The sequence below is a fragment of the Lissotriton helveticus genome, chromosome 12 (genome assembly GCF_964261635.1).
Source record: "Lissotriton helveticus chromosome 12, aLisHel1.1, whole genome shotgun sequence".
NCBI lineage: Eukaryota > Metazoa > Chordata > Amphibia > Caudata > Salamandridae > Lissotriton > Lissotriton helveticus.
Window position 1 is genome coordinate 267,752,545 of NC_136073.1, and position 19,108 is coordinate 267,771,652.

The following is a 19,108-nucleotide window of genomic DNA, read 5'->3' on the forward strand; positions in this document are numbered from 1 at the left end:
ATCCATAGGCCAGTGCCGCAGTCCAAAGAAAATGAGGAATGCCCTGTGTATACTAAATTATACACACAGGCAATCCTTTTTTACATAACAGACTGCTTGAGCTCATCTTCTAGAGTTTATGCTGGCACATTCAAAAACTGTGGCTTCTGAGAGTAAATATTGTATGCACAATAGAGGACACATCAGGTGAAGACTCGAGAGGTAGGTTTTGGATGTAATGGCACTAAAAGAATGACAAATGGTGAAGTGAAGTGGAGCGGAGAAGTACAAGAAGGAATTGGACAGTGGAAGATTGGGCACTCAAGTGGAGAGCAAGATCAAGCATGCAGGAAAAGAAGTGGAACAAAAGCTTGAAACAGTCAGTGCAGAATAGTGGGTGAGATCAGACTGGTGGATGTGAAATTATGGAGCGATTATAAGCTTGGGAAGGAAAGAGTGGAAGATCATAGTTTTAGAATATTGAGGTGGAAAGTGAGTGCTTCATATGCACAAGTATTTTTATAATTTTCTGTCAATCTATGCCTTACTTTATAAAAGTCAATGTTGCCAAAGCAACTCTGTAAAATGTTTTACACATTCGTGATATATCGAGCACTGCCAAAAATAGCTCATTTCATACATTTTTGAGCACTATAAAGGTGATTGTAAACCTACATGAACTGGCTGAACGTTTGACCAGACTTTACTTGAGGGCGGGGGGTGGAGAGACTTTTTAGCATGCTAGTGCATCTCTGAATCCTGCTTCTTATCTCCTAATAGATGTCAAACTATTATAGATGATTTGAGCCCCATTAAAGACGTTCTATGTGAAACCGAAATTACGTTCTTTTATCTTGAACACAATTATGTCCAGTACCTTTTAGTACATGTCCCAAGCTTTTCATACCATTAGGGAGTGCTGTACTCAAATTGGTTTGAAAATGTTGTAAAATCTTGAAAAGATACTTATCACAATACTTGAACTGGAGGAATGATATCAACAGGTTAGAGTATGCCAGAATTTGCCTGTTTTAGAACACTTAAAATTGGTTTACTGATTGTTTGTAGTTCTTCATTGAAATGACTCAAAGCAATAAATATTAGGGATCAAGGGTTCTAGAGAACCCATTGTCATTGGAACAGACCTCTTAATCAGGAGCCTTCCTAGGACATTAACAAATATTGAATTTTCTTCTGTGGATTTTCAGTTGGAAGAGAGCAGTGGAGAGGTGAGCAACCTGGGCTGTAAGATCAGGAACTTGCAGGATGACTTAAGCAGCTTGCAGGATCTTTGCACTGAAAAGGAGAGAGTTGTGGCTGAGGCAGAACAACAGATTCAGTGCCTGCAGTATGAGAAGGAGATCTCCCTCTTCCAGGTGAGCATTATTAAAGGTTTGGGGTGTTGCAGGGGTGGCAGAAATCTCCACCACTGCCATGGCTTTAAGCTTCCACTGTGCAGTCAAGCACACACCTCCATGTGCCGAGCAGTTTTTTTTTATCACAGCTGTGTTCCGGAAATGAAGGGTGGTTGTGCTAAGGATTGTATAACAACAACCCAATAACATACCTTAGTCTGGGGAGGGGGTCAGATTTTGGGGTTTACTGAACCTCTTCTAATCAGGGTATATGTTATCTCTTCCTTTTACACTTTTTTTTGCCCCAGAGTCAGAGGCAGGATGCTTTACTGCAGCAGCTGAGGGAGGAGCTCGAATCCTGCCAGCAGTCACACCAAGCTGATCTGGATCGACTGAAGAATGAGAGTGCCCACTTGCAGCAGGAGCTGAATAGCTGCCAGGAGAAGCGTCAAACTTCCCTTGGTGAGCTACAGCATTGCAGATCCACTGTGGAGAGGCTGAGGGCTGATCTGGAGCTCTCTCAGCAACTGCAACAGGAATTGGAGGAGGAGGTAGGAGGAAAATGAGGCGTAGGAGGCTATATTAAACTGGTGGGAATCCTAAAGGGTAAGCCTAGGGAGATCACAAACAACTCCCTATATTTTAGACCGAGGAAAGACAGGGCACTCTAGGTATCACTATAGAATTTTTTACGCCACATTGTAGTAATTTTAAAAAAAAAAACATTTCTAGTATTGCAGAATTAGTTCTAATAGCTGCAGTTTGTTTTTATGTCTGATCATGTGAACCGTATGCTTTTTTGCATGATTTATTAATTGTACAACTCACTTGAAAATCACATTAATTAATTCTGTATTTCAAATATTGATCTTTATAAAACTTTCAAGCAAAGCAATAGTTTTAAGAGAAGTTTAGGATAGCTTGACAACAACCGTACTATGCTAGTACACATACATTTTAGTCTCTTGAAATACGCTTGTAATGTAGATGTTTAAGTATTTGTTGTCCAAGATATGTTTGACATTAGGTTTACTTGCATTATGAAACGATTATTGCATCGAGAATAAGAACAAATTCATGTTGACGAGACTAGAGGCTATTTCGGAACGGAGTAAACATGGAGCACAGTGAAAGGTGTTAGGGGAAATATATATACACATTCCATCTTAAGAATCCTGAATGTTGACTCCAGACGGGTAAAATGCCAAATCTAAAAGGTGTGTGCGTCTTAGTACCAAATAACAGCGTAGTGGATTGTCAAAAGACCTCATAAAGGCCTATATGAGGTTTTATGACCATCATGATCGGCAACTAATCCCTAAATCATGCTTCTATGGGATACTGTTACCTCAGCAGATTCTTTCTTTGATATATCCCTCCCATGGGTGGGGACCCCATAATACTTTTAGCATGCTTATATGGGCGTGTCAGGGCCCTACACATGTCTGGCAGCCTTTTTTTTGTTTAACTCTGTTTTATTGCGTTTCTGGCAAAAGAAAGATAGACACAGTACTCTGTACTCAAGTTAGTATCAGGGACTATAGCACCTGTTATCCAACACGTTATTAACACTTCATTGGCAGTTGGACAAGTCCCCCCTTTATGGAAACAGGCATGTGTTAAAGCATTGCTAAAAAAAACTAACTTGGATCCGGGGGATTGGGCAAATTATCGACCTATCTCCCTTCTCCCCGGTATTAGCAAATTAGCAGAAAAACATGTGAACACTACATTGGCAACATATGTCGAAAGTAACGGGGCCCTACATCCCACTCAGACAGGGTTCAGAAGCAAACATGGCACTGAGACGGCTCTCCTGGCAGTGGTGGAAGATGCCAGGAAGATTGTGGACTCCGGAGGCTGCGCTGCTATTATCCTGTTAGACCTCAGCGCAGCCTTCGATAAGGTAAACCACCGTATCTTGATACAAAGACTGAAGGCGGTTGGGGTAGCTGGGACTGCCCTGGAGTGGCTTCGATCTTTTTTAGCTTACAGATCGTTTGCGGTCTGTGAGGATGAGGTGCACTCAAAGCAGACAGGGTTGCAGTATGGTGTCCCCCAGGGATCCTCGTTGAGCCCCACTATGTTCAACATCTACATGAGGCCCCTGGCAGACATTGTACTTCCCTGGGGGGTCCACTTGGTAACCTACGCGGACGACACCCAGCTGGTAGTGTCACCACCTGCCATGGCTTGATCAGAACGCTGAGGAAGATCCTCCCTCTTCTTTCTTTTGATGCTAGGCGCACGTTGGTGCAAGCCCTCATTCTATCACGACTCGACTATTCCAACACGATCTATTTGGGCGCTCCACAGGGGACCATTAAGACCCTTCAGCTGGTTCAGAATTGCGCAGTACGCCTACTGCTAAAGGTGGCGAGACGTGACTCTGCTAAGCCAGCACTTCGTCAGCTTCACTGGCTTCCTGTACAACAGAGAATTGTGTTCAAATCTTTGTGTACTGTACACAAATCCCTCACTGGTAATGGGCCATCGCTCCTTCTACCGATGTTTCAACGCCTGCCGGTACTGCGAACCCTCAGATCCAACCATAAAATGTTGCTGACAGTCCCAAGGATTCGCCGGGCTCGCTCTGGCGGGCACAGATTTGCGCTACACGTGTCAAAACTATGGAATCAACTCCCTGAATCGATCCGTTTTGAACCTAACCACCTACAATTCAGGAAACAGCTGAAAACCTTCCTTTTCCCTTGAATGGCTATGACATTTCTGGTTATCCTAATACGCTGGGATGCCTACGGGTAACCATGCGCAATATAAGTGCATATTCCATTCCATTCCATTCCACAATACAGGTCTCTTGTATCCCCATTTTGGAACAATGGAGGCGGGCCCTGAATCCAACCCCACCTCCCTGCGTGTGCCATGATCTTGTGGTGAGTAGATACCGTGTGTAAGAATTGCTAGATGTTCACCCTTCAGGGGTTTCTTCTGGTGCTGACTTATCTGTGAGTCGTAGGAGGCGAAGATATTTTGGGCGTGTGATTTCGTTAAATTCCATTGCCAGCAGGGATAATAAAGGGTGGCAAATAGTATCAAGGGAGGCCGTAGATTTGGTAAGATTGGCTTGTATGCGCTCCATGCCGATAACGTATCATAGTTTATGCAGCCAACCTGTGTGCGTGGGACGAGTCTGTATATCCCAAAGCGATAGGATATGCTCAACAGCCGCTCCCATAGCTACCCCCATATGTCTCTCCCTGAGTGACTTCAGTGGTAATGTGAGTGCGTTGGGTAGCCCTAAAAGTGTATAGGTTGGAAAACGGGAAATTTCCGTATCAAATTGTTTGTCAATGTCATTGAGGACTGCTGTCCAGTACCCCGCCACCTCCCTGCACTCCCATAAGAGATGAGTCAGTGTGCCCTCCTCGTCGCAGTCTCTCCAGCAGGTAGGGCTACGGTTCAGATTACCCCTGTTCAATCTGACTGGTGTTAAGTACCAATATGTTGCAAATTTTACTGCTGCTTCTCTGCTAGCCGTATTCCTGGCCATGTGGTTTGCTCTGTAGTATATGGCCTGCCATTCTTTGTCCAAGAGGTCTCTCCCCAACTCCCTTTCCCATCGTTTCTGACCGGCCGAAGGCACCGAGGGAGCCGGAGGACAAATCATCTTATAAAGCTCTGTAATCAGCTTTCGGTCCGACTGTTTAGTAATGAGCCATTTCTCATAGGCCGTCAGCTTTCTGCCTACCAGGGGGCATACCTCTGGGTGTGTCAACCAGTGTCTAATTTGGAAATATTGGAAGCGTTTCGGATCCTTAATGTCATACAGCTGTGGTAGCACGGAGAGCTGGAGGAACCCGTCTAGGTCGAATAGATGGCCTGCGGATTTGCAATCTGACGTACGCCACTGCGAAAACGCGCGCCACTCCGTTCCCGGTTTAAATTCAGGATTGTCGAATAAAATCGTGAGCGGGGAAGGGAAGGAGGTGAGCCCCCTCTTAACCGCGACAGTATCCCATACGTGCTTCACTGTGTGGGTGATTGGAGATTTGTTGAGGTAGACCGGTCTGTCAGGACGCCTTAGGAAGGGTATCTTCCAGTGTGATGGCTGTGCCATCGTCCTGTCTTGGAAGAGCCATCCTATCTTTGATTCGGGCCGGCTCCACTCCACCAGGTATTGCAATTGCGCCGCCTGGAAGTATTGTAGTTTGTTAGGGATCCCCAATCCGCCCTCATCTGGAGGTCGGTGGGACAGGTCTCTGCGCATCCTTGGTCGTTTTCCGGCCCATATGAATTGTTGCACTGCCTCCTGCTGCTTGCGTATGATTCCCATGGGAGGGCTAACCGGAATGGTCTGAAAAATGTACAGTACTTTAGGTAAGAAGGACATCTTAACCGCTGCGATACGACCGAGCAGTGACAATGGCTGTTTCTGCCATCTCCTCATATCTCCGTGTATTTAGGAGGTGAGGTTCGTGTAGTTCAGAGTGACCGTCTGGTCCGTAGACGGTGTGAGGACTATCCCAGAGTACGGGATCATGGCATGGGGTTAGGCCCCCATATTCAGAAGATGCACCGCTTATCCTGCAACCCAGAGGTAGTAGCATCGATTTCCCCAGATTCATTTTAAAGCCGTACACCCTCCCAAATGCCTCCAATTCCCGCAGAACAGCAGGCACCGACCGCTTGGGTAAATCTAGCGCTGCTAAGATGTCATCTGCGTACAAGCTAATTACGTGTTGCTCCCCTCCAAAGGGAATGCCGGGGATATTTGGGTTGTCCCGAATCCGCTCTGCTAGGGGTTCTATGAAGAGGGCAAAGAGGAGGGGCGACAGCGGGCACCCCTGCCGCGTCCCTCGCCTAATGTCAAACATCCATGAGCTAATGCCGTTAACGCTTATCGTTGCCTTCGGTTTATCATAGCAACTCGCGACCCAGGCCCGAAAGCGGTCCCCGATACCGAAGTGCGCCATTGTTTTGTCTAGGCGCCACCCATCTTAGCAGAGCAGCGCGGGACCACAGCGCGGGATCCCTGTATATGCGCGACAGTGACGGAGTAGGGCAGAGGGAACCAGCGGCCCCCAGCACTATCACAGGCAGCAAGAGCCACGTACAGAAAGCGTAGAGGAGGGGAGGTGACGGGAGGCCGCTGGTAATCCGTGCGGTCTGTCGGACCTGCATGGAGCGGGGCGAGAGCAGCCCCCTTGACATCAGCCCCCCAGGGGCACGCAGAAGAAGGCAGAAGGTGGGCGTGGGGATAACACACCCCAGGGGCACCCAGCATAGCAGAGTGCGTGTGATATCCTTAAGGTCAGGAGCGGTAGCCGGGGTGGACCAGAGACCTGCATAGGATCCCCAAAGGGAGCAGCTGGAGGGCCTCCTCGGGCAAAAGGACAGAGCCCGTAGCGGCAGTAGGCGCTGGCCTACACTTCATAACCGGCAAGGAGCACAGGGCACGGGGCGCATAAAATCCAGGGGAGCCCGAAACATCTCTTGAGACCCCCCAGCTCCTGGACTGAGAGCCACGGAGACCTTCCTGGGCGAAAGAAGGGGGTCGGAACCCCTTGTGAGGCCCAAGACACCGGTGGCCAAAGTGGGACACGCATGCGACCCCCCCAGCATGTCGCGACAAGGGCTGGTGAATGTGGTGGATCTGACCTTGCCCGCCCACCTCCCCACTTGCGGTAAGGACAGCCAGAGCTCATGGGTAATTACACAGGGAGGCATGCGGTCCCGCTGAAGCACTTTAAGCTCCCGAAATCTTGGTTGGAAGCGTGGGGTGTCCCACGGTCTGTGCGGTGCCCCCGGGAGTGGGCATACTTCTGCCGCGAGCTGACACATGGCGAGGAATTCGCGACTCTGGAGAGAAGGTGAGTTTAGTAGCTAAACCAGTGCGCGACCCCCCTGTGGGACCGTCCCGGGGTCGCTGAGGGGAGTCAGGAACAGACAATCAGGCCCGGGAGCCTCACCATGTCCACAACACGTAAGAAAGGGGACCGCTCACTAAAGGACATGCTCATCAAAGGCCCTATAGCGGGAGACAGAGGAAACCATACACCCCTTGCCCCCAAGCAGCATGCAGTACAAGGGGACGGGGAAGTGCCGATTACCTGAGCGTTTCTAAAGACACTTTTTAACACTCTCCGGGAGGATTTTCACACACTCAAGCAAGAGGTAGCGGGAGAAGTGAAGGAAATACGTTGCGATGTCGATGAGCTGAGGGAGCGAGTAGCCACCATCGAGCACAATGATCATACTAGAAGCGAGGAGCTGGAACAACTACAACAGGAACTACTCCGCCTTAAGGACCAACAGGAGGACCTGCAAGCGCACGCAGAGGACCTAGAAAACAGGTCAAGGCACAATAACATCCGGGTCCGTGGAGTCTCATTGAAAACGGAGGGGATGGATGTTGCCCACTGCCTACAGTGCTTATTTAGGGAGATACTCGGCGAAGGTCCAGACTTCGAGATCCACATCGATCGTGCGCACAGGGTGGGCTTGGCAAGACCGGCGCCAGCCCCCCCGGACAGCCTGGCCTTCTTACCGGATTTTCCACTGAAGGAGCGCATCCTCCAGGAGGGGAAACGACAGCAGCCTCTTCAACATCAAGGACAGCCCATAGCTCTTTTTCAGGACTTGGCCTCTATCACTCTCCAAAAGAGAAAAGCATTCAAGGAAGTGACTACCTTCTTGAGAGATAAGGGAATAACCTATTCCTGGGGGCCACGCTTTCCGATTGATCTTTGAATGGAACGGCGCGCTTCACCAGATTAGATCCCTCCGAGAGACTTGTGCGCTCCTGGGCCTCGACCACAGTGACCCAGACGCCTCTCCTGGTCCGTCCCAGCTGCCGGTGGGTGGAGGATGGCAAAGAGTTGGCCGCAGACGCTCGCCCAAGGCGGAACTGAAACCTGACCAGACAACCATGACGCAGGAGCGGGCGTCGGCCCTGGAAGCGGTGACTCGAGACACCTCATTTCCTGAATAACCTGGATTTGCACTTGGGGACACACTTGCACAGACTCACAGATGGCTGGGGAGGGGGTGGTGGGGGGCCGGGGTTGTCGGGGTTGCACTCTCTTCCTGATTACTCACCAGTTATCTGCGACCTTGGTAAGCGGGCATTGGACTAAGGTACTTTGTTGGGAATGTTCAGTTGGGGTTAGGGAGGGGAAGAGGGGGTGTCGAGTGGAGTAGACAGGGAAGGGACTCAGTTTGGGGAGGGCTGTTGGGCTTCAGGAAGGGGGGGAAGGGGAGGTGCGGGTGGGGGAAGGAACTGGTGTGCCACATATGGAGAAGATCCACAAGAGGTGCTTACAAGGGGGAGACTCCCAATGACAACGCTGTCCCTCTTCACGCAGCCACTTTGATGAGATCTACCCAGAAAGTTATCACCCTTAATGTAAAGGGGCTAAATAATCCCATTAAAAGATGAGCTTTATTGTCATTCTTAGAGCACTCCGACGCTTCGATTTGTCTCCTGCAAGAAACGTACCTCTTGTCCAAAGATTGGCATAGAATTATATCCTGGGCATTTCCTCAACAGTTTTATTCCTCCACTACTGACAAGAAGGCAGGGGTGGCTATATTGTTCGCGAGCCACCTCCAGGGCACGGTGGGTGATAAAGTGGCAGAAATGAAAGGCAGGCTGTTGGCATACAGTGTGAGGGAGGGGGGCACTCCCATGGTCATTGGATCCCTTTTCGTCCCTAACTCAAATCAGAAAACTTTTCTCAGGGGTGCCATGTCAGAGGTTTTGAGTCCCCGAGAAAGGTACATACTGGTGGGAGGCAACCTTAACCTGGTCATGGACCTAGACACGGACAGATCAGGCCACCGTTTTGGTTCCAAGGGGGCAATATCGGCAGAGGGGAAAAATTGGATGGCCCGCAGGGGACTGGTGGATTTATGGCAGGAGGCGCATCCTCAGAGTACTCACTACTCGTTCTACTCACATGTGCACCACACGTACGCTAGGTTAGATCACTTTACTGGAACTTCCGAAATCAACACGCTAGTCGAAGGAGTGGACATCACCCCAGCCGCACTATCCGACCAGGACGCCGTGTTAGTGACTATAATGGTCCCCCAGACTAAGACGACTGGGGGGAGGTGGCGACTGCGAGAGACCCTACTACAAAGAAAAGGGGTGTCCCAACAGTTACACAAGAGCATCACTGACTACCTCACCACCAACAATAAGCCAGACACACCCTTGACCTCGCTATGGGGGCTCTTAAAGCAGTAGTGCGGGGGGAACTGATAGCCATCTCGGCGGCAGAATACAGAGAGCTGAAAGAAAAAAGGGAAACACTCATGGCTAAAGTGGTTGAACTCGAGAGGGTGCATAGTCGCACTGGGCTCCCAGGATATGGAGGCAACTGTAGGCCGCTAGGGCGCAGTTAGCAGGCCTGGACCTAGACAGGACCGAGTACGCAGCCCTGCAGCTAAAACACACATACTATGTAGGAGGCGTTAAAACAGAGTGTCTCCTCTCAAGCAAGCTCAGAGCCAGAGTTCAAAGATCTAAAATCACAACCATCCGCAATGCTCAGGGAGAGGAGGTGGGCACCGACGACCAGATAGCAGAGGCAAAGACGGAGAGACCTACCTACATCACATAGCGATGACAGCTCTCAACACAGCCGGAGCAGCCACGCTAGATGTGCCTATCAGGATAGAAGAGGTAGTCGGCGTAATCGCACATCTCAAGCCTCTGAAATCTCCGGGGTCGGACGGCTTCTCGGACGGTTTTTATAAAACTTTTTGCCCACTCCTAGCGCCGATTTTAACCCGCCTTTTAAATTCTTTTCAGGGATCCGGTTACATACCTTCAGATATGCTAGAAGCGGATATAATAGTCTTACCCAAACCAGGGAAAGACGCCACCCACTGCGCCGCCTACTGGCCGATCTCCCTACTCAATCTAGACTTAAAACTTTTTACAGGGGTCCTCGCATCTAGACTTGGACCACGGTTGCCTGCCATCATTGAATCAGATCAATCTGGCTTCATTCTCGAGCAGACAATGCAGTGATAACACTAAACGCCTCATACACCTAGTAGACAATGCACACTACATAGGGATGGACGCCATATTGCTGTCTGTAGATGCCGAAAAGGCATTCGATAGGGTAGATAGGTGTTTTCTAGACTAGTTCTAGAGTTTGCACAGCCTATTCCAAGTACAGATGAAAGTTCATCATTTTGAGAAGATCAGTTTGGCATAGGTGATTTGGTTGTTAAGTATTAGGAGGCCAGGTATGTTATATTGAATCCTACAGTAATAAAGTAGATCAGATTGCAAAGACAATGCAGAACCTCCAGGATGCAAGTGGGTAAGACGCGTGGTCAGTTAATGTGTACCATCTGATAGAGACACCTAGCGGCAGAATCCGTACCTTAAAACTTCCAGGCATCAGGCTGGCTCCGTAAGATTTTTGATAGCAGTATCCCTGTGTGCCGATAGGTGGCGACGGTCGACTCTGTGTGATGTCGTAGGCGTCTAGTTCATCTTCTTCGCCATGACGTCCGCATCGTCTATATAGGCAGGGTGCTGACGTCTGTTCTTTTCTTTCCGTCCCAGCCAGTGCAGGTCTGTTGAAGAGAGCTACCCCGTCACTTTTTGACAGACTTTATTTGACTTTTTGTCGAGTCCTTTTGGTGTGTAGGCATGCCCAGTAAGAAAACCTCGGGGTTCAAGCCATGCGGCGCCTGTCACAACACCATGTCTGTCCCGGACCCGATCTGGTGTGTCTTTGGTGCCTGGAGTGCGACCACAACACAAATTTGTGCTCCGACTGCCAGGTCATGTCCCTGAAGGCTTTGAGGGAGCGGTTAATAAAGCTTATTATAGTTCGGCGCCACGGAGATCACCCTGTCGATCTCACTTCCAGTCTCGTTCAAGAGGAAGGCCCGGGCACCGCTCCAGGTGGTCAGAGTCTTCTTCCTCTCAATCGAAGTCATCGAGGTCAGTTAACAAGCATCACAAGCAGCACAAGAAGTCGAAGCGTGCTTTGACTTCCCCCTGTCTGTCATGCAACAAGACGGAGGAGTCTCGACGTTAGAGACCGTTCTGCTTGGAGCGGATGCCTAGGTCGGCTCAGCATTTCCCTCCCTTTCTGGAAACGACCCCCGCCCTGTTAAAAGAATTCTATGACACCATGTGCGCCATATTTGGGCAACCTGACCCTGCCTGCTCATCTTCGGGTACTCAGGCTCAGTAGAATGAGACCTCATGGGGTCCACGCCTCTGGCGCCACGGGATCCACTTGAGTCTGGACCGGTGCCAGTCGTACCACTCCGACCTTCCCCAGCACCTTGTCCGACATCGAGACCCTTGGTTTTGCCAGCACCCACCGGCAGTGCCTTCCCCATCGTTCTTCCAAACAACACGGAACCGGTTGGGCATCCACTGACGCAAGATCGGTGCCCAGTAAGCTGATGTTGTGCACTCTGCCCTATTCTGAAGGGCTAGGGTTGGATGATGATAATTGGGAGGGGTAGCAGGATCCCTTAGATATCTCGCAAGCCAATCAAGACCTGGACTGGTATGAGTACCCGGTGATGCCAGCGGCCTGGCCACCTCCCCAGAGCCTGGCATTCTGTCTCCTCCTAACCTGGCTAAGGTGGAGGGGGCTTCTTTTGCATTGGTGGTATTTAGGGCTGCGGAGGTCTTGGTCCCTTAGCTTCCTATGGTGGCAGTCAAGACTAATGTCTTGATGGAGGTCCTGTAGCCTGGTGTCTCCACTGCAGAACCCTTGCTGCCTTTCAAAGAGGCCTTGACAGACGTTCTACTGGGCGCCTGGCCCAAGCCTGGCACAAGGGCCCCTGTGAATACAACTATTTCCACTGCCATGCCTTGCACCGGGCGACCCAGATTATCACTCCGCCCATCCCACTCCACAGAGCCTGGTGGTCCAAGCCTCATATCTCCCGTGGCGCTTTCCCTTACGCACCCCTGGACAGGGAATCCAAAAGGCTGGATAGCTTTGGTAAAAAGAACTTTTCTTCCACCAGCCTCGCAGTGCAGTCGATAAACACTCCACTCCTCTTGAGCACTTAGTCCCTTTCGCTGTGGGATACAGTTGCACAGGGGCTGCCACGAGTCTCAGAGGAGGACCAGGCTCTCCTCTTCCAAGCTGTTGTGAACGGGAGAGATGCAGCAACGATTGCCCAACAATGTGGCTAAGACACAACAGACTTGAAGAGCAGAGTGATGTCCTCGACAGTTGCCGTTAGGCGGCACGCCTGACTGAGGACATCTGGCTTATCTGATAGAGATGTCTAGCCGCAGATTCCTTAACTTAGAATATCCCCAGGTGTCAGACTGAATCCGAAAAACTCTCCGCAGCAGCACCTGTGCTCCGCCCTGACGTCGTCCATGGACGTGAGGTCAAAGGAGCCATATATACCCCTCCGGCGGGCTGACGTCAGTTTTCTCCTTTTCCTAACGCGGATCCTGGAAAACCAGCCTTTCCTTGACCTGTTTTTCGGGTCTTTTCGAAGCCTTCGGCGTCCCGGAACAGTGTGCAATGCATTCGGCCTTTGAAGCGTGTGAGACCTGTGCATGTCAGATGTTGGTAACGGACCCGCACACCATCTCTATGTGGTGCCTCGGGGTGCACCACGACTCCAAAGAGTGTGACAATTGCCAGCGGATGAAACAGAAGTCCTTACGGGAGCGTCGTATGAAATTGCTGGCCGCACGGCTGTCCGGTCCTGCACCTTCGCGTCGCAGCTCTCCCTCTCGGGATAGAGTCCACTCCTGAGGTCGTTCCAGCAGAAGTCGTTCGGAGGCGGGTAAACACAAGCGTAAGTCCAGGAGTTCTTCCTCCCATACCTGTGGCTCTGGCACCTGTTCTCGCTCCCTGACGGGAACAGGGGTCTGGCGGTCATCTCCTCCGTACCCCCCCTTTCCGGGTGCCGGAGCGACACAAGCCCAAATGGAGGCTTATTCTAAAGCACTCCACTCTTACTTTGGGGCCCCCCTATCCCTGGTGCACCTTCGGGTCCCATAGATGGAAGGCACTCATGTCCGGTCCTCGCCAGCTGATTCGTCCTCGACACCGGCTGTGTCCAATGACTCCGATTTCAAAGCTGATACGATGCAGACAGGACACAGCCCAGGCAGTCCTCCCAGTCCCCCGTCTAGCCCACCCAGTCAGTCTCCGCATAGCCATGACCGGCTTTCTGCACTGACGTCCGAGGCGGCGCTGGGCTCGGCGCCCTGCTCCCCACATGTTGCAGTGGGGTCAACATCGGACGGCGCCCAGCTCGAGACTCCTTTGGAGGGCGTCGACGTCCAGACGACTCCCGGTCGATGCCGGTGCCGACGTCCACTTCTCCTCTATTTCAGGACGTCGATGCGACTCCCACACGGTGTCGGTCGATACCGGCGTCTACGCCTCCTCTTATGCCACAGGTTGACGCTCCTCCGGACTCCCCATTTCCCAGGCCGTTTCGGCCAATGGTGCAGGTACCTTGTGTGGCGTGGTCTCTGGATCTGCCTCCAGCTCCTCCACTTTTGCTGTCTAGTTGACGGGTTAGTCTTCAGCCATCTCCTACTGATGGGTATTGTCGCCTCTCTGGATGGCAACTGAGGCTAGTGCTGCCTACGCACAGGCTATTCACAGAGCGGCAGCTATTCTTCGTTTTCAGCCCCTTGTGGTTTCTCTGCCTTCTGATCCCTTGTTGGATCTTCTCCATATGGAGCCGGTTGAAGTGGAGCCTTTGCTTCCCCATGGGACATCTTTGTTTGACATCATGCTGGGCATATGGGCGAGGCCTTCCTTGGGTGACCCTTGAGCAAGTAGCGCTGGAAGTTACTTGTGGTTCGGCACTCATCCCAGCGCCGTTCTCGGTCCAGGGGCCGTTCTAGACAATGCTCGCGGGGCCTCCATCAGGAGCCGACCCTGAAGTGCTCTCCAATAAACGCCCCATTTCCTTGTTACCTGGAATCGCAAAAAAAACAGAAAAATATGTGAACAGTATATTTTCCTCCTATCTAGAGAATAGTGTCTGCTTTCACTCCACTCAAACTGGCTTTAGACCACAGCAAGGCACAGAGATAGCCTTGATCGCTGTCACGGAGGAAGCCAGAAAAGTGATGGATACAGGAAGTTCAGCGGCCATCATCCTCCTAGACCTAAGTGCAGCCTTCGACACCATTAACCACCACCTGCTTATCTCTAGGATTAGAGAAGTGGTGGTGTCAGGGGTTGCACTTAGCTGGCTGGAATCCTTCCTTGAGGGCCGCTCATTCCAGGTCTTTGAGGAAGACTCTTCCTCCAAAAGCTTGCCCCTGAATTGTGGGGTGCCACAGGGCTCATCTCTGAGCCCCACCCTTTTTAATATTAATATGAGTCCCCTGGCCAAAATTGTTGAGCCCTTTGGCATCCGAATCGTCACATATGCGGACGACACCCACCTGATAGTATCCCTCAACCAAACGGGACACAACCCAGACAATCTAGCCAATTGTCTTATAAATATCTCAGCCTGGATGGAACGCTCCTTCTTGCAACTGAACGAAGCTAAAACAGAAGTGATGCTCTTGTGAAAACCCCTTCCAAAGGGGCACACTCCTATTTGGCCTAATTGTCTGGGCACTTCACGCACCCCCAAGGATCAGATAAAGAGCCTATGAGTCTGGCTGGACAATAAGCTAAACATGGAAGTCCAAGCCCAGAAGCTTGCAGGGTGCTGCATTGGACTGCTCAGGATGATGAGGAAAGTATTTCCGCTACTAACCTGGGAAACCAAGAAATTAGTGGTTCAAGCATTAATTCTTTCCCGCTTGGACTACGCTAATGCTCTTTATGCTGGGTCACCACGGGCCACAATAAGGGGACTCCAGGTAGTCCAGAATTGTGCAGCCAGAATGCTTCTGAATATTCCCCTTAGAGAGTCAGCAAGAGCAGCCATAACCTCCCTTCATTGGCTACCTGTCGCCGAGAGGATCTCGTTCAAAGTCCTCTGTATCACTCATAAGATCATGACCAAGAAAAGCCCGACTATACTACAGTCACTCATTGCCCCATATCACCCCAACTGAGCTCTTCGCTCTGTAAACAAACGTCTAGCCACTGTTCTGCGAATCTACAGGACCAGAAGTGGAGGCCAACGCTTCTCATATGTGGCCTCCAAAAGATGGAACACTCTCCCCGACTACATTCGCCTTGAAGAAAACCATTTGGCTTTTCATAAGCAGCTGAAAACATTTTTTTATCCATCCAGCTAAAGTGGACACTCTCTCAACAGGTCCTTAGCGCTGGGAGGCCTTTTGGTAACCATGCGCTTTACAAGTGCCTTTTTAATTTCATTCATTTCATTTTTCATCATCGCTCCTCAGGCTCCAAGTCTTCGCCCTCGGATTTGGGTGAGAGACGACACAAAAAGATGTTGGAGAAGCGTTGTCGCTCTCTGACGTCCCCCGTCAGTCCCCGGATGTGGTCGAGGGGGACAGGGGTTCTTCCCCTGCGGCTCCTTCAGAGCCTGGGAGCCCCGCTGCCTACCCGCCCTACCCGGGTCAGTCGGCGACTCCCGCACAGGTGCAAGAGTTTTTTGCTGCCATGGACCACCTGTTTAGGCCTCGGGCTTCTGCGAGCACGCTTTTGGACCCTGTTGTCCCATATCAGGATCCTGTCGGGCCGGCGGCTCGGGCCCCAGTGCCTCAGGATCCAGCGCTGCTGGCTCCGGCCACGGCACCACAAGGTCCCACGCTGCCGGCTCCGGCCCCATCGCTACCCTCGGCTCTGCCTCTGGCGCCGCAGTGGATGCCATTGGTTCCGCCCCTGTTTGCGGACAATTTTGTCCCCACCTGGGATCCAAATTGGGACACAACGCCGGTTCGGCCCCATCCAGAGCCTTTCCCGGTGCCGTTCCCAATGCCGTTTGTTCCTTCCCCGATCCCTGCCGCCGTGGTCTGCGCCACATACGGCGGAGGTAGAGGACGACTGGGAGGGGTCCGAAGACCCTCTTGCTCGTCAGTGTGACTCTGAGCAGGATTGGGCGGACGAGTTAGAGGAGGCCAGTCGCCTTGATGTCTCCGCTGACCCAGGGTTTGCTTCTCCCCCGTCCATCATGGAGGAGGGTGCCTTCGCACACAGTGGTGCTCCGTCGGGCAGCTGAGGTCCTTAACCGTGATCTCCCTACGGTGGCCCTAAAGACTAATCTCCTCACTGAGGTGCTTTAGTCGGCGTCTACTTCGTCGGAGCCACTGCTGCCATTTAATGACACCCTCACTGACGTCTTCCTGGGCACTGGTCGCCAAATGGGGTCATCCAAAAGTGGTCATGGACCTGGGTACAGGATGATACAAAAAACAATGGTCCTAAACCTTATTTTGAAAAGAAGCAAATCAGTTTGCCTCTTTGGTATGTTCAGTAAACAGTTTCCTGAGCATGCTAAAGAACAATATGTCAGCTCGCTGTACTTAATACATTATTCAAACATAAAAACGGAAAAGTACAACAAACCATAGTCTAGTTCACCATACATTTTATTTTCATGTCCGTGGTGAAACAATCAAAAAACGTTTTGCTGTACGTTGATATTTATGCAATAGAGGTTGCTCCAAGGGAAACGTGCGTGAAGGAAGGGTGCTCAAGTCAAAAGTGGTGAGGAGGAATAATCAAGGTAGTGACATAAGGAAAAGACTTTATACAACTAAACAATCGGACTGGTTGTAAATCACTGTCCTTTTGGGGCCTAGCCACGTTATTAGTAGACAACTTCAATTTTGTTACAATTTTGCATTGAAATATATTACCATGTGGCATGTTGGGTTTGAAATCGAGGTCCAGGCCAGTTAAAATGGCGTCGGCGTTTCGACTCGTCTTGTGGCCATGAGGGTGGTTTAAACCTTGGCCTTGCGGGTCTTCTTCAGGACAGGGTGGGGTAACCTAAGTAGGTATTGTGCCTAGTCATATACCTATGGAATGAATTGGGAGAATAGGGGGTCAGGATGTTGCACTCACGGGTTAAAACAAATGTACCAAGAGGTATGTCTAAGCTGGCTTACCCGGTATGACTCGCTGGGTGTTGATCATAGTCCAGTTTAAAGGGTGGGGGTCAACATAGTTTGGTGGCCGCTTGGGCGAATCTTCCATTGATCGCGCTTGTACTGGTATGGAATCTGAAAGGAAATTGGGTGAGTGAGTATCCCAATAACCTCAATATATAACCTGAACCGTATGAAGGTGGCGCTTGTGCATCTGATTTACCTTCAGTCAGCTTCAAACAGTCAGGGTCCGAAAATCGATAGAAAATGGTCCGCGTAATTAGGATGATCCTTGGTGCATGGGGAAATTTATTCCATGGCTGGAAATAAAATGAAATAAAAGGTAGTGAGCCTGACGTCGGCAATGACATCGGCAACCAATAGAAAACCCCCCTGGGCATGTTAATTACCTTGTGCGGCTGTGAGTCCGCATACCAGTTCCGCCTCGTTTGACTGGATACTGGATGCGCGGCTGCCTCGAGGACATTAAAAAGAAGATACCGCGTCAACGTCGAGTCGACGTTGCCGGTACGCTTCAAACTGACAGGGGTGACAGACTACCATGTGTCAGTGTATGACGTGTTATGTCAATTACATCTCACATGCGCTTGCCCGTCTAGGGCCAGGGGGCCGAGTCCCGTAATGTTGTTGCCTTCTGTGGAGGCTACAGTAGCGATGTTAAAGCCCACAATTGCAATAGGAACTGCCACAGTATACATAGTGATGATGTTTAAAAATTAAAAGCTTGGCTGTAGTTATATAGCGCACACAATTTGTCAATGGGCTTCATAATATCCAAAGCGGCGATGGTTTACAGGGTGTAACCGTTACGTTAAACATGCACAATAAAGTGTAGCGCGGTGTTATGTGCGATGTGCAATAGGGGACCTCAAAGCACCTCTCTAGTCATTAGAATGTGATACACTAGATCCCTAGTGTACAAGACTGATGTGTGCATAACTAGATGTCACTAGTACCCTAGTGCTTCAGACAGAATACATACCACACACAGGTTCATCCGTTACAGAGTACAGAGACCTGTCTGCTGATCTCCTCAAATGTGTTCAATCCCCTTGAAATAGTGTCTAATGAGTGTATCCATCTGCACTCACGTTTATTTAGTATGTTTGCAAAGTCACCCCCTCTTGGGTTGGGCTTCACTTTCTCAATTACCCACCACTTGAGGCTTTCAGCTGTATGTTCAAATGTGGTGAAATGCTCAGCTAACGGTGCACCTTGTGCCTTGCATCGTATGCAGCTGCAGTGCTGGAGAATACGGCATTTTGCTCTCTGGGTGGTCTGTCCTACATACATGAATCCACAAAGGCAAATAATTGCATAAATAACCCCGGTGGTATTGCAATTTCTGTGCTCCTGTAATGTGTGTGTCTGTTCATTGTGTGTGAACTCAGTTATTTCCTCCGTCAAGGGACAGGCTTTACATACGTCACATTTGTGGTGTCCCCTGATGGGCGGGATCCCCCACAGGGTGGTTTGACCAGGAGTGCGTGGTGTGGGTAACAAGGATTTTACCACATGGTCCCTCACATTTTTACCTTTTCTGAATGCATGTAGTGGGGGTGGCATAGGGTGTTAAAGGTGGTCACGCATACTGGACATTCCTCACTCTTAGTTTTAGTTTTGGGGACCAATAGGAACTCCCTATGGTTATGCCACGCTTGCTTGCGTGCTTTCTTAAGGATTCTAATAGGGTATCCCCATTCAATTAATCTAGCTAAGAGGCCAGCTGACTCCTCAAAATAGTCCTCTTTCTTGGAGCAATTCTTACGTAACCTCGGGAATT

At 50.4% G+C, this 19,108-nt stretch overlaps 1 protein-coding gene across 8 annotated transcripts in view; it reads left to right on the forward strand.

Annotated features, from left to right (window-relative positions):
* PMFBP1 (polyamine modulated factor 1 binding protein 1) overlaps nt 1–19,108 on the forward strand; it is a 2,317,386-nt gene that overhangs the window by 961,718 nt on the left and 1,336,560 nt on the right. For all 8 annotated transcript variants that reach the window (XM_078668626.1, XM_078668631.1, XM_078668625.1 and 5 more), the window contains 2 exons: nt 1,188–1,355; nt 1,643–1,885. In XM_078668626.1, the coding sequence (XP_078524752.1) occupies nt 1,188–1,355; nt 1,643–1,885 (411 nt within the window). The remainder of the gene's footprint in view (nt 1–1,187; nt 1,356–1,642; nt 1,886–19,108) is intronic.